The sequence below is a fragment of the Gigantopelta aegis genome, chromosome 7 (genome assembly GCF_016097555.1).
Source record: "Gigantopelta aegis isolate Gae_Host chromosome 7, Gae_host_genome, whole genome shotgun sequence".
In the NCBI taxonomy this organism is placed as follows: Eukaryota; Metazoa; Mollusca; class Gastropoda; order Neomphalida; family Peltospiridae; genus Gigantopelta; species Gigantopelta aegis.
This window is the reverse complement of record NC_054705.1, coordinates 38,473,183-38,487,253: the sequence shown is the minus strand read 5'-3', so window position 1 is coordinate 38,487,253 and position 14,071 is coordinate 38,473,183. Positions and strand designations below refer to the sequence as shown.

Genomic DNA, 14,071 nt, shown 5'->3' with positions numbered 1-14,071 from the left:
ATAATTAAACTTCCGTTACATTCATTACAATATAATTAAACTTCCGTTACATTCATTGCAATATAATTAAATTTCCGTTACATTCATTACAATATAATTAAACTTCCGTTACATTCATTACAATATAATTAAACTTCCGTTACATTCATTACAATATAATTAAATTTCCGTTACATTCATTACAATATAATTAAACTTCCGTTACATTCATTACAATATAATTAAACTTCCGTTACATTCATTACAATACAATTAAACTTCCGTTACATTCATTACAATATAATTAAATTTCCGTTACATTCATTACAATATAATTAAACTTCCGTTTCCGTTACATTCATTGCAATATAATTAAACTTCCGTTACATTCATTACAATATAATTAAACTTCCGTTACATTCATTACAATATAATTAAATTTCCGTTACATTCATTGCAATATAATTAAACTTCCGTTACATTCATTGCAATATAATTGAATGTCCGTTGCATTCATTACAATATAATTAAATTTCTGTTACATTCATTACAACGTAACGTCATCCCACTGGTCCAGACGTAGCAACGGGAGTTTGTTCATTTTTCGATGAACGTAAAAATTACGTCGTCAGGGAACGTCATATGTGATGACGTCGTTTTATATGGGCAAGTTGTCTTAATGAGCGTTATTGTTTATGGATACAAAATGATTCAAAATAAAGTATGACGTTTTAGTGTTATTATTAGCATGTATGATTCAAATTTAATTACAAGTATTGTCTGTTATTTCTTTTACGTTCATCTGGGTATGAAAAAAAAAAAAATCATCCGCAAAATTATGTGAGAACGGCTTCGCCGATTCACACAGTTTGCGGATTATTTTTTTTGTTCATACCTCGATGAACGTAAAAGAAACAACAGACAATCCTTAAATAATTAAATTTCTGTTACATTCATTACAACGTAACGTCATCCCATTGGTCCAGACGTAGCAACAGGAGTTTGTCCATTTTTCGATGAACGTAAAAATTACGTCGTTAGGAAACGTCATATCTGATGATGTCATATTATATGGGTAAGGATAAAAAAATGATTCAAAATAAAGTATGAAGTTATAGTGTTATTATTAGCCTGTATGATTCTAATTTAATTATAAGTACTGTCTGTTATTTTTTTTTACGTTCATCTGGGTATGAAACAAAAATATCATCCGCACACTTACGTGAGAACGGCTTCGCCATTCACTCAGTTTGCGGATGCTTTTTTGTTTTTTGTTCGTACCCCGGTGAACGTAAAAGAAAAAAACATACAATCCTTAAGTGACGTCATCCCATTCGTCCAGACGTAGCAACGGGAGTGTGTTCATATCTCGGTAAATGTGAAAATTACGTCGTCGTCATACTTGATGACATCATTATAATTTATATTGGTAATTTGTCTTACTGAGCGTTATTGTTTTAAACTACAAAAAAAACTACAAAAAAAAAAACAAAAACAAAAAACAATAATAATAATAATAATAATTCAAAATACAATATGAACTTTTAAAGGGACATTCCTGAGTTTGCTGCACTTTTTAAGATGGTATCGACTAACAGAGACTTTGTGATGACTGTAATTACATATCAAATACATTTTTGTGCATAAAATATTAGTGGCTGTATATTAAACGTGTTTCTGATCGTTCTAATATGTGTACTAGGTTAAACTTCATTTTATTTCCTAAAAAAGATTTTTTCGTACGTACGAAATTATTTGAAGACAAAATCCAGTTTGGGCTTCTTACAAATATTAAGACGACCAGAAACACATTGAATATACAGACACTAATATTCTAAACAAGAAAATATATTCAATATGTAAGTTTAATCGTAGAAATATTTTATTAGTCGGAAACATCTTACAATGCAGCAAACTCGGGAATGTCCCTTTAATATTATTAGTAAGTAGGTATGTTTCAAATTTAATCATAAGTATTGTGTGTTATTTCACTTCTGACCCCAATCGTTCTTCAAGATCTTTGGTGGTCATAAAACCTACTGTAATACTGAACTACCGGTTGTAATGTTTGCCCAATTAATTCACTATTATCATATAACCATTCCCCACAGCTAATATACCTTACAATTTTGCCAATTGTAAATTCTTATTAGAGTTCCCCAACTTTTTTGAAGAGTATATATATTTTGGTGAAATGTTGCATGTGAAAGCATATGAAAAGAAGAGAAATGTGGATTCGTTTCTTTTGTTTTTGTACGATCGTAAGTGTTCTGTTATATATTCAGTTTTTACCCACCATGGCGAAGTTGCATGCATCGCCATAGAACCGATGTCTGCTCCGTAGTAATTACTATATGATATTTGAAATATCTTTAAAATGAATACATAAACTACAAAACAAGTAAGACCAACTTCATACATCGCTTCAGTTTACTCGATTGTCAAAAACATTTTCATTGATCGGCTGTTGACAAATACAGCCAATAGACAAACGTCTTAGTAATAGCACAAAACTGTAGAAAATACCGAGTTAAGGTTGAAATGGAGAATGCAGAATGATAAACTCGGTTTAATAAACTCAGGATTTAAAAACATAGAAAATTAAAAATAAATTCAGAAATGGTTGCTTCCAAAAACAAGTAATGATAGCGATTTTGGAAAACATTTCGTATATTTGGCATTAATTCCGAAATTCCGGATATGGGTTAAAAATTCCGGAAAGTTGGTCGCCCTGTGTGTGAATTAGAGAAGTGGTATGTTGCGTTCGGATGTGCTCGGAAACAGGAAATTTCCGACTTGTCAAACCGTAATTGCCAAGACTAATCATTATACTCTTCATGTGTAGTTCATAAAATTCTTCGTTAACTGGTTTAAAATTCCACTTTATAAATAAAATAATTTTAAAAAAAATAATTAAAAAAACCTCCAAAATGTTTGACACTTCCATTTTCGCATGGGTGTTTTACCCCCCCCCCCCCCCCTTCAAACGATTAAGAGGATTTTCTTTAAGTTTCTATTATTTTTACCTCTTTTTTTTGGGGGGGGGGGAGGTGGTAACTGCCCCACCAATGCCCCCCTTCCCCGCTAGCTACGACCCTGAGGAATCAACATTTTTGTTATAAATAAATGCACTTTAAATAGCAATAAATATCAGGGGCGGAACAGTGTAAAATAACATAGTGGTACGGCTCGTGGTTGCCCCCCTCGCCCGCTAGCTAAGACCCTGAGGAATCAACATTTTTGTTGTAAATAAATGCACTTTAAATAGCAATAAATATCAAGGGCGGAACAGTGTATAATCCCCACACACACACATAGGCCCACACACACACACACACACACACACACACACACACAGGCACACACACACACACAAACACACACGCACATACACACTCAGACACACACACACGCACACGCACACACACACACACATACACACACACACACAGGCACACACACAGACAGATGCACACACACACAGACATACACAGACACACACAGACACACACACATTCAGACACACACACACATACACACACATACACACACACATACACACGCACACATACGCAGACACACACTCACGCACACACATATACACACACACGCACACACTCAGACACACAGATACGCACACGCACACACATACTCCCACACAGACACACACACACACAGTCACAGACAGACACACACGCACACACACATACACACAGACACACATACACAGGCAAATACATACAGACAGACACACACGCACACACACACACACACACACCGTACCTCTTTCAGGGTCGTAGCGTCATCTGGACCTGGGGGGGGGGGGGTGAATATGAACCAAGTGGACCTTTTTCTATTTTGTTTTTGCACCACCCGAAACTTGTATGTTTTAGTACGGCAAGCGGACCATTTGCTTCAGCGGGTGTGTGTGTGTGTGTGTGTGTGTGTGTGTGTGTGTGTGTGTGTGTGTTTCGTCCGAACCCCCGAACCCAACCCCAGCCTACGCCCCTGTCTTTGAAAAGTGGTACGGCCACTATTGGTAATAATACTGGTACCGTCTGCGCCGCCCCTGAATATTGACATGTATAAAGAGAGTATAAGCAAAATATTGTGAAATAATAATAATACACAACCATGTTATTTATGTATACTAATATGTGTCAAGTGTTTGTGCTAACAGAACAAAACGGTTTCCATACCTTTATTCTTTTGTTTTTCTGATCTGTAAAAGCCATGTTGACAAGACACAGTGTTAAATTTTAACGTTGTATATGACGTCATTTTTATATCCGTCTTCTCCGTATTGAAACACCTCTCCAGGGACCACGCTGGTCATACGGATAAAGCCATTGCGGTTGGATGAAATACGCTGCGGTTATGGCGCCAACACGACAGATGAGGTAAAATTGTTAATTTCCTACAGATTTCTGAGCTTGTCCTTTCAGAGTTTATTGTTGGCGCCGTGGTTAGGTCATCGGTCTACATGCTGGTAGGTACTGGGTTCGAATCCCAGTCGAGGCATGGGATTTTTAAATCCAAATACCGACTCCAAACCTTGAGTGAGTGCTCCGCAAGGCTCATTGGGTAGGTGTAAACCACTTGCACCGACCAGTGATCCATAACTGGTTCAACAAAGGCCATGGCTTGTGCTATCCTGCCTGTGGGAAGCGCAAATAAAAGATCCCTTGCTGCTAATCGGAAAGAGTAGCACATGTAGTGGCGACAGCGGGTTTCCTCTCAAAATCTGTGTGGTCCTTAACCATATGTTTCTTTTTAGTCTGGCAGGGGGGCCCGGGGCAATTGCCCCTTTTGACCCCTTAATGCAGTGAATGCAGGCAACTATGTGGGGGTTTTTTGTGGGGGTTTTCAGGACAATGTTTTCGTTATCGACATGATCAACAAGTTCAAATGATAAGAAGACGAGCCGCTAAGAAGTAAAGTTGGCTATCCCACATGTTGGGCGAAAATGAGTTAGGTGTACCACAGAGTGCATCAAGGGCCTATGAATGTTTTAAAATCATATTGTCATTTTCAGTATAGTAATATGCTGCCAAATACTGGTAATATGATAATTTTGTCATTTACAGTTTAAACTTGAAACACTCATTTTCATGGGTGTTTTTTTTTTTTTTTTTTTTTTTTTTTTTTAATGGGATAGTCGACTTCTGTATCATAGGCATGAAGGCCATTTTGAAGTTGAAGATGGCTCCCAAATGGCCCCGATTTAGATTCTTTGTCCCCGAAAATGTATGGTTACCTGTCAAAATCCACCTCCTACGGGGTTCAGAAGCCGGGATATGATCAATTGATATTTTGGCATAGCATGGCTATCTTTAAATTCAAGATGGCAACTAACCAGCTTGTCACACTTTTTGGATCCATCAATTTGTTTTTAATTAGCCCACAAAAATACCACTATATATCACATTTCAGTCTCCTGAATAGTTCCGAAGCTGAGATATGAGCAATTGATATTGTGTTATGGTGGCCATCTTTAAATTCAAGATGGCGGTTAACCAGCCCGTGAGACTAGTTGGATTCATCACTTTTTATATTAGCAAATCAAAACACCTCTATATACCAAATTCCAATTCCTAGGTGGTTCAGAAGCCGAAATATGGGCAATTAATATTTTGTTATGGCGGCCATCTTTAAATTCAAGATGGCGACTAACCAGTCTGTCAGACTTCTTGGTTCCATAATTTTTTTAATTTAGCAAACCAAAATACCTCTATATACGAAATTTTACACTTTCTGTCAGATGTGAACATCTTGGTAATTTTGTTGCTACATTTTACACCATTACGGAAAATAGAGCATTTTAAGGACAAAAGAAATTGAAATATGTGAATTTCAAACTATATTAGTGGTACTATTAGTAGCAACAAGAATTGTCATTTAATCGTAGATTTACGTTTACTTGCAAAACATTAGGCTTATGTTTTATGAAATTGGGCCCTGAAGGCCAATACCGATTCGTCAACAGCTATGACGTCAGTGTCACAGGTGGAACTAAACAGAAGTTCTCGGGTTCTGTAGATGTCGCCCAGACAAAGCCATGCCTGACAGCGCTTCCTTGAATTTATTTAAACTTGATAACGTTAACGAGATGCATATATAATGGCCTTTGATATACTAGTAGTGGTGTACATAGCCAACTTATTTACTTACTTAAACCCCTTCGTGCTAAGAAGCACATAAGGCTGTAACCAGAGGTCGCCACTGCTGCCTGTCTTTTGCCAGCTTCTCCAGCAGCCCCCAGCTCAGACTGCCCTCTCGGATTTCCTTATTTACTGTCCTCCATGTTTCTTTCGGTCTTCCTCGTTTCCTTTTTCCAGGAGGGGTCTATCGGAGTGCCACTCTTGATATGGCTGTTTGAGGCATTCTGTTAACATGGCCAATCTAGCGCCATCTTCGGCGCTTGATCTCGGATACCAATGACTGGAGGTTTGTTTATGGAGTTCATCATTGGTCTATCCCAATTATGAACAAGAATGGTGAAAGAATACACCCTTGTTGTACCCCAGTGTTTAATATTGAAAGGGTCACTAAGAAGGTTGCCATTTATAAGTGTACATAGCCAAGGGCAGGTCCAAATGAGGAGGGGAGACAACTATCCCCTCTTAAAAAAATCTATATTTTCAGTTCACATATGATCAATTTTATTGCGATGCCCTTTTTGAGAGTTAGTCCATGTGTCCTTGGTTACCTCCCTAAAATATTTTGGATCCGCCTTTGATAGATGTCAGAAACAAGACTGGCTGAAACGTAACCGTACGAGACGAAGAAACTTGGGGTGGGGCGCAATTGCCTCCTCCACCCATCCCCTAGAGCAAATCCTCAAAGTCGGGCAAAAATAATAGATATTCGGGTAAATTGTGCTAAACTGAGGCCGTTTTACCATGCATGTCCATCATTCTACCCTCAAAATTAGTTGTAATCCATGTAAAAATGCGTAGTGATTCGTTTGCAATACTATATAAATGTCTGGCAGTAATGCTAATATGAATTTATCCTGCAACCACGGTTTCTACTGACAGAATATGATGACGGATAAAGCAAAGTCTTATCTTGCTACTTTTCACGTAACTCATGTGACGTCACACACATAGCCTACCTTACAAATTCGCATATGTGACCACTAGGTCATCGTACAATGTGGCTGAAATAACAGATATAATAACTTTCTCCCTCAATTTTTATCGTCTGCAGGATAAAGAGAATAACTAGTTAATGACGTCGGATATCTATTCAGGCCGAATGAGAAATTCCGCGAGAAATCACAGGATAACGCAGATATCCGACGTCATCAACTAGGACAAAGCAGATATCTGATGTCATCAACTAGGATAAAGCAGATATCTGACGTCATCAATTAGTTATTCTCTATATAAACGTTGTAATCCAGATTCGTGCATTTTCGCTCAATCCTCTGTGTTACCCTGTCCCAACCAGCAATCCTCGACTGGTATATCAATAGCGGTGGTATGTGCTGTCCTGTCTTTGGGAAAGTGCATATAAAAGATACCTTTCTAATTTCTCAGTCTCTGTCTGTCTGTTTATTTCTCTGTCTCTATGTTTCTGTCTGTCTCTCTCTCTGTCTGTCTCTGTCTCTCTCTCTCTGTTTCTCTGTCTTTCTCTTCCTCCACATCCTTCTTCCACTTCCGACAACTAAAATAAGAGTCATTTAAAGGTTGCCCGAGGTGTACATTCTTAAAATGCCAGATGTATTTTTAAACACGTTAACTTTCACGTGTTGTTACTACTAGGTTAAAGATACTAGGCTACGTAAACGCAGAGAAAAATGTTGTGAGTAATTTCCAAAACCATTTTTTTTCCTCCGCCCCTGGTTTTAACTTAGGTGTGTGTGTGGGGGGGGGGGGGGGGTGTCTGCCTAATGGAAGAATGACATTTCCAAAAGTAGAAACTATTTAAAAGTGTGACTAGCCTCAATAATTGCTGATGTCACGCCACGCAATAGTGACGCGGTAATTTAGGTCTCACTACATAGTTTAGAATTCATTCATCACTATCCAGGTACTGGAATCTAGCCGTGGACAGGCTATGTATGCTCCTTGTTTATTTTTCCGGTTTTGTTTTGTTTTCACTTTTCTAAATGTTGTCTCCACATTTGACAATTGTTTTTTAATGTGTGTGTGTGTGTGTGTGTGTGTGTCTGTGTGTGTGTGTGTGTGTGTGTGTGTCTGTCTGTGTGTCTGTCTGTATGTGTGTGTCTGTGTGTGTGTGTGTGTGTCTGTCTGTGTGTGTGTGTGTGTGTGTGTGTGTGTGTGTGTGTGTGTGTGTGTGTGTGTGTGTGTGTGTGTGTCCAAGGAACGAATCGTCAAACTACATTCGACACAGACGAATAATTATTTTTCGGGAGTGACAGTTACATCAAAAACATCACTTAATGTCTGTGCAGCACTGGGCCCACCTTTGAATTGTGTATAAATTCCTGTTCTCCGAAACCGTCCACTTTTATGCTCGAAATGTTCTTCACAACACGCACATTCCATCGCAGAAACACAAAACGAAACTATTTCATGTTGTAACCTCGTATGAAACGGCCCCTGTAACTCTGTGTAAGGCTGAATCACAAAGTGGGCGATCACGTGACCTACGTCACGATATAGGTCAGCGAGCTATGGAATTCTTGAACCGGCCTCAGTGTCGCAGTGGTTAAGCCATCGGACTACAGGCTGGTAGGTACAGGGTTCGCATCCCGGTACCGGCTCCAACCCAGAGCGAGTTGTTAAGGACTCAATGGGTAGGTGTAAGGCCACTACACCCTCTTCTCTCTCACTAACCACTAACCAACTAACAACTAACCCACTGTCCTGGACAGACATCCCAGATAGCTGAGATGTGTACCCAGGACAGCGTGCTTGAACCTTAATTGGATAGAAGCACGAAAATAAGTTCAAATGAAAAAAAAACGAAAGTTTAGCTGAATGTGGGTGCTGTCGGATTTCTGTAGTGTGTGTATTAGCGATTAATATGTGCAATTTGTTTTGTTTTTAAATCACGGAAGTGAAAAATAATCGATGTAAAGGTATTTAACGTGAAACATAGGATTGTTCTTGTATAAGAGCGGGAATCTTTGACTACTCTTTCGAATATGAACCAAGTGGACCGTTTTTCTCTTTTATTTTTGCACCACCAGAAACACCATATGTATAAACCTGCATGTTTTAGTTCCGAAAGTGGACCATTTGCTTCAGCGTGGGAGGGTGTGTGTGTGTGTGTGTGTGTGTGTGTGTGTGTGTGTGTGTGTGTGTTCGTCCGACCACCCCCCCCCCCCCAGCCTACTCCCCTGAAGGGTACGTTCACACCAAACAGTCCAAATGTTCGTCTAGCTCTCGAACAAGGAGTTGTTTTAAAATGTAGCTAACGAGCGAAAGCGAGTTTGATACGTTTTTAAACAACGAGTTGTGAGATAAATGGTATCTAACTGACACGAATGTATTATTCTCTTTCTTACATATCCTCAAAAACCAGGTTTTAAGCAAATTTTAACATCTTTTTGGACTAAACGTTATTTACAGTCGTTGCACTTGCAGCTAATAGTCCGGGATCCAAGGGCTTGAAATTTTGATGGACCTGACTCCGCACAACATACTTTTGCTTTGCTATTTATTTGTTAGAACAGACCTTCAGGGTAAACAATTGGGTGGTCTGCTTTGCTGGAAACATTGCAAACAAACAATATGACCATATGTTCATGTATACTGCTTTTTGTTGAATCGCGGGCTCTATTGAATCGGAGCATTTGAGATTTCATTAATTGTTTTAGCAATTAACCACCTATAATTTTAATTACTTTCCCTGATGGACAAGCAGAAGTACAGACAGCAGCCAGCAACGAAAATTGAAGTATATCCATATTGTTTTTTAATTTTAATTTTGAAATTAATGTGTTTTATACCCGAACCTAAACTGGTTAAAAGCACACTAATTGTATGCACATTAAAACAACTGTAGTTTTAGCATTTTATAACTAACAAACCCTAAACATATGGCAAACTGTCATATGTATGTGCATGTTTATATTTACATGCTATTGAGTAATGACAGTGAAACTGTAAAATTACACGTCGATCATTTTATGGAAGCAGATAAAAGCTGTAAAAATTAAAACCGTAATAGAAGGAAATGAATCAAAACACTGTCTATTAATACAGCACATAATTTGAGTGTTTTATTTAAATAAATATTAGATGGTTATTTAGATTTTAAAATATGAATAATAATAAATATCATCAAATTTATTGAAAAAGCAAATGAAGTTAGTACCACCTTATCTTGGAGGTAGTATGTAAACACCTTGCAGCAATGTGTAGACTGCTACATTTATAGGAATAACTGATGAAACGGTTCCTTTTTTTATCATTTGCTTTATAAGATACATTCAAATGTGCGAATGTCAGCTATTTTTTTTATTTGATATGTCCTTATGCTTCCATACTTGAAAATATAAATAACGTGAAACAATAGAGTTGCCATTTTTCATTCAGTGGGCCGTCATCGGCCAATTCTCAGGATCTCTTTTGACCATGTTAGTCCATTTACGAGTTTAGAAAGTATTTTTAATTAATTAATAATAATACATTTGCCAGTCAGTTTTAATATTAATGCTGCAACCATAAACTGGTATACCGCGATATTTCAACTCGATACGAATCGCGCTACAGTTTTGCATATCGCAATTTTTATACGTTGTTGTTTCCAAGTTGTAATAAGTTTTACCAGAATTAAGCTGATATCTTTGAATAAGCCTCTCACTTTCTAGTGAATTTAAGAAAATAGCAACACCTCTCCAGTAAAAATAAATAACTACATGTACTATACACAGCGAATCCAGAAATAGTAGCCATGCTGACTTCTGTGAAGAAAGGTATGGACTAAATGATTTAGCATATCCGCTGTAGCTAATAAACAAAGTTCATAAAATATTTATTCCTTCTGCTTTCATTTGAATATATAAATATAAATAATATCAAATATATATTGCAATACAGTTTTGACCATTCTGTGGCACTTTATTGAATATATAGTAATACAATCATTAAGAATCATGATCCAACAAAGTTCCATGCTACTGTGTATTATTATTATTTTTAATTATTGTCATAAATGTGTGTGTGAAAGAAAACAAAATCTGCAAGTTTTCACTATTCCCTATAGAAGTAGTTTGGTGCATCACAGTTAATAGAAAATATGAGAATCAATAAATTAAAGAAAAGCGGTAAGACTTTGGTATCAAATTAACACATTATGTTTCGATCATGGATTTAAGCGTTGTTCTTGTTTTCGGTTACTGCAATTCTTTTAATTAAAAAGGTAGATTGTCTACCCTTACCCATAGTCACATATTGAATGGCTTCTCTTTTAACATACTGAAGGTTGACACAATTCCACAATACTTTATTGTGTAGAAGCTGCCATCCCTGCTATTGGTAATGCTTTACAATATTATTTTAGTAACATCTGTTATTATTCCCAAAGATAGGAATTTAGAAGTATTTGAAATGTGGAAACTGGTACAATGAAGTTTACTTACTGCTTATGAAAACTATCCAGCAAGTTTATCATTCCTGTCAATAGTTAATTATTCACTGCTGTCTAATTTCCTTAGATCACCAGTGCAAAGACAAGCCATCACACATTTCACATTAGCCTTTGTTTATGTACAGCCTCGCAGGTCTTAGCTTATATTTTGCATCGACAGTACTTGGGACATCTTGCAGTGATCAGACTCCTTCAGCATCACTGTTGCACATCTCATTAAAAGAATGTAAAGCAAATTTTTCTTGGTGATAAAATAATACATCGAGGTTGTCATCAGTCATCTCGTCCATACATACATTTGAACAGGTGTCTTTTAACCAACAAAACATTTCACGAACAAGATTTAAGGGTGCATTGCCAGTGTTTTCAACATTCTTTCCTCGCGTGTAGGAACAGGTCATAGGATCACACCCAGTTAGGATGTATTGAGAAGATATGGCAACCATGTTATACTTTACTTCATTCTGCCATATCTACTGTCTAGCTATGGCCCAGATTGTAGACATATAGTATTCACAGTTTGCATAATAGTATGACTGCTATAGCCAGCCTACTGTAATACGGTATATAACTATGTGAATCGTCGTTGAGCTGGAGTAGGCAAATACTCTGAGCTGGCTTGAGGTAGAGTCTGTGTCTAACATAATCAGCAGAACGCATGCTTGTGATGATTTGGTTGTATGTTTAGTGCCAATCAGTGGACCCATTCTCTGCTTGGGTTTCCCGTACGAATCAGTGGCATATGACTGGTATATCAAACACCATGGTTAGTGCTTATTATGAAATATCCTTTGCTGCTAAAGGAAAATACAGCGGGTTTCCATCAGGATTAAAATTGTCAGAAGTTTTAAATATTTGACATTAGCCAATAATCAATAAATCAATGTGTTCCAGTGGTGTCATTAAATAAAACAATGTATAAGTGAACTGGCTAGCGGATTAATGTGTAAACATGAGTACCAGCTAGCATCTCAGGACGAGAGAGGAACTGCATTGTAGAAAGACCAGCCACCGGCAGTGGTGCAACTGGTTGTCGTCTCCCTGTGCTGATCCTGGTTACGTCTTCCTCCTAGGGCATCTCTTAGGCTGTGGACTCTCTCTCCATTAACTAATAAAAATACCGTGGCTGTGGATTCAGTTTCAATCACACAAAATATCTTATCAAACGAGTATTAAACTCCCTAAGGCCACATTGTAGCTGGACTTTCTTGAAATATATAATCAAACTGGATGAATTACAAATACCAAGCTTAATTTAGTCAAAGAATGCATTCCTCGCTTGTATTTTCCTTTTGGTTTATGGCTTGATGACTGTACTTCTGGTTGCATAAAATTTACAGGTGTCACGGGGATCCTATAATACCCGTAACTGAATGAAACACGATTATCCAAATATCTCTCCTAACTGTATATCTATTAGATCTCTCTGTAACAGGCGGTATATACCCGCTTTGGCTCGTCTGGGTATGATCAGAGATAAGATCTTATATAAAGTATATATTATTATAGCACGTTTAGTTCACTAGAAAACACAACAAAAACACAATACACTTTGGAATCTGTATTAACCTACGCTGACAAATGTACTGCCGCAGTAGTTAATTAACAACAACAAATAATAACAACCCAGAACTGATCACTTAATTAGTTAATTTCTAGGTGTCTAGTTTACACAATATTGTAATCACTTCAAAGTGACACAACACCCACACGTGTGATAATTGAGAAACGCTTCTAGGGGAACTTAAGTAATAAAGGAATTACCACTCTATTCCTAACTGGTTAATTTTTAATTAATCCTTACTACTCGTTCAGTAACGTGTGATAATTGAGAAACGCTGCCAGGGGAACTTAATTAATCAAGGAATTACTACACTATTCCTAACTGGTTAATTTTTAATTAACCCTTACTACTCGTTCAGTAACGTGTGATAATTGAGAAACGCTGCCAGGGGAACTTAATTAATAAAGGAATTACTACACTATTCCTAACTGGTTAATTTTTAATTAACCCTTACTACTCGTTCAGTAACGTGTGATAATTGAGAAACGCTGCCAGGGGAACTTAATTAATAAAGGAATTACTACACTATTCCTAACTGGTTAATTTTTAATTAACCCTTACTACTCGTTCAGTAACCTTGTAACACAGAATTAATACTGGTACCTATCACAATAAAGACAATAACCTACAGTTTACCTAGGTCCTCTAGGATGACTGGCTAAGCTTTATATTACCAAATACTCGTATAAATATAGAACAGTAAGACTACGATTTACTTCGTCAGATGACCGAAGACACTGTCTAAATAATATTGGTATAATACAGTATTAAAATATTTAAAGTCACATCAATCACATCAAGGTTATACAACAGAGCAGAAATAATATATTTACCAAAGTCCGGACGGACAACGTTCCCCCGGGATACCTTCCTATGGTTCTCTAGATATCTCTAAACCCTAGCTATTTATTCAAAACTCTCAGAGACAGCGAATATCGCCTGGGGTTACAACGCGGTACC

General features: G+C 37.3%; 1 protein-coding gene across 1 annotated transcript in view; it reads right to left on the bottom strand.

Moving 5' to 3' along the window:
- The window catches only part of LOC121376767, a 10,744-nt gene extending 6,445 nt beyond the window's left edge, over positions 1-4,299 (bottom strand). The window contains exon 1 of the mRNA XM_041504540.1: positions 4,179-4,299. Within this exon, the coding sequence (XP_041360474.1) occupies positions 4,179-4,260 (82 nt within the window). The 5' untranslated portion in view covers positions 4,261-4,299. The remainder of the gene's footprint in view (positions 1-4,178) is intronic.
- Between the last annotated feature and the right edge of the window lie 9,772 nt (positions 4,300-14,071).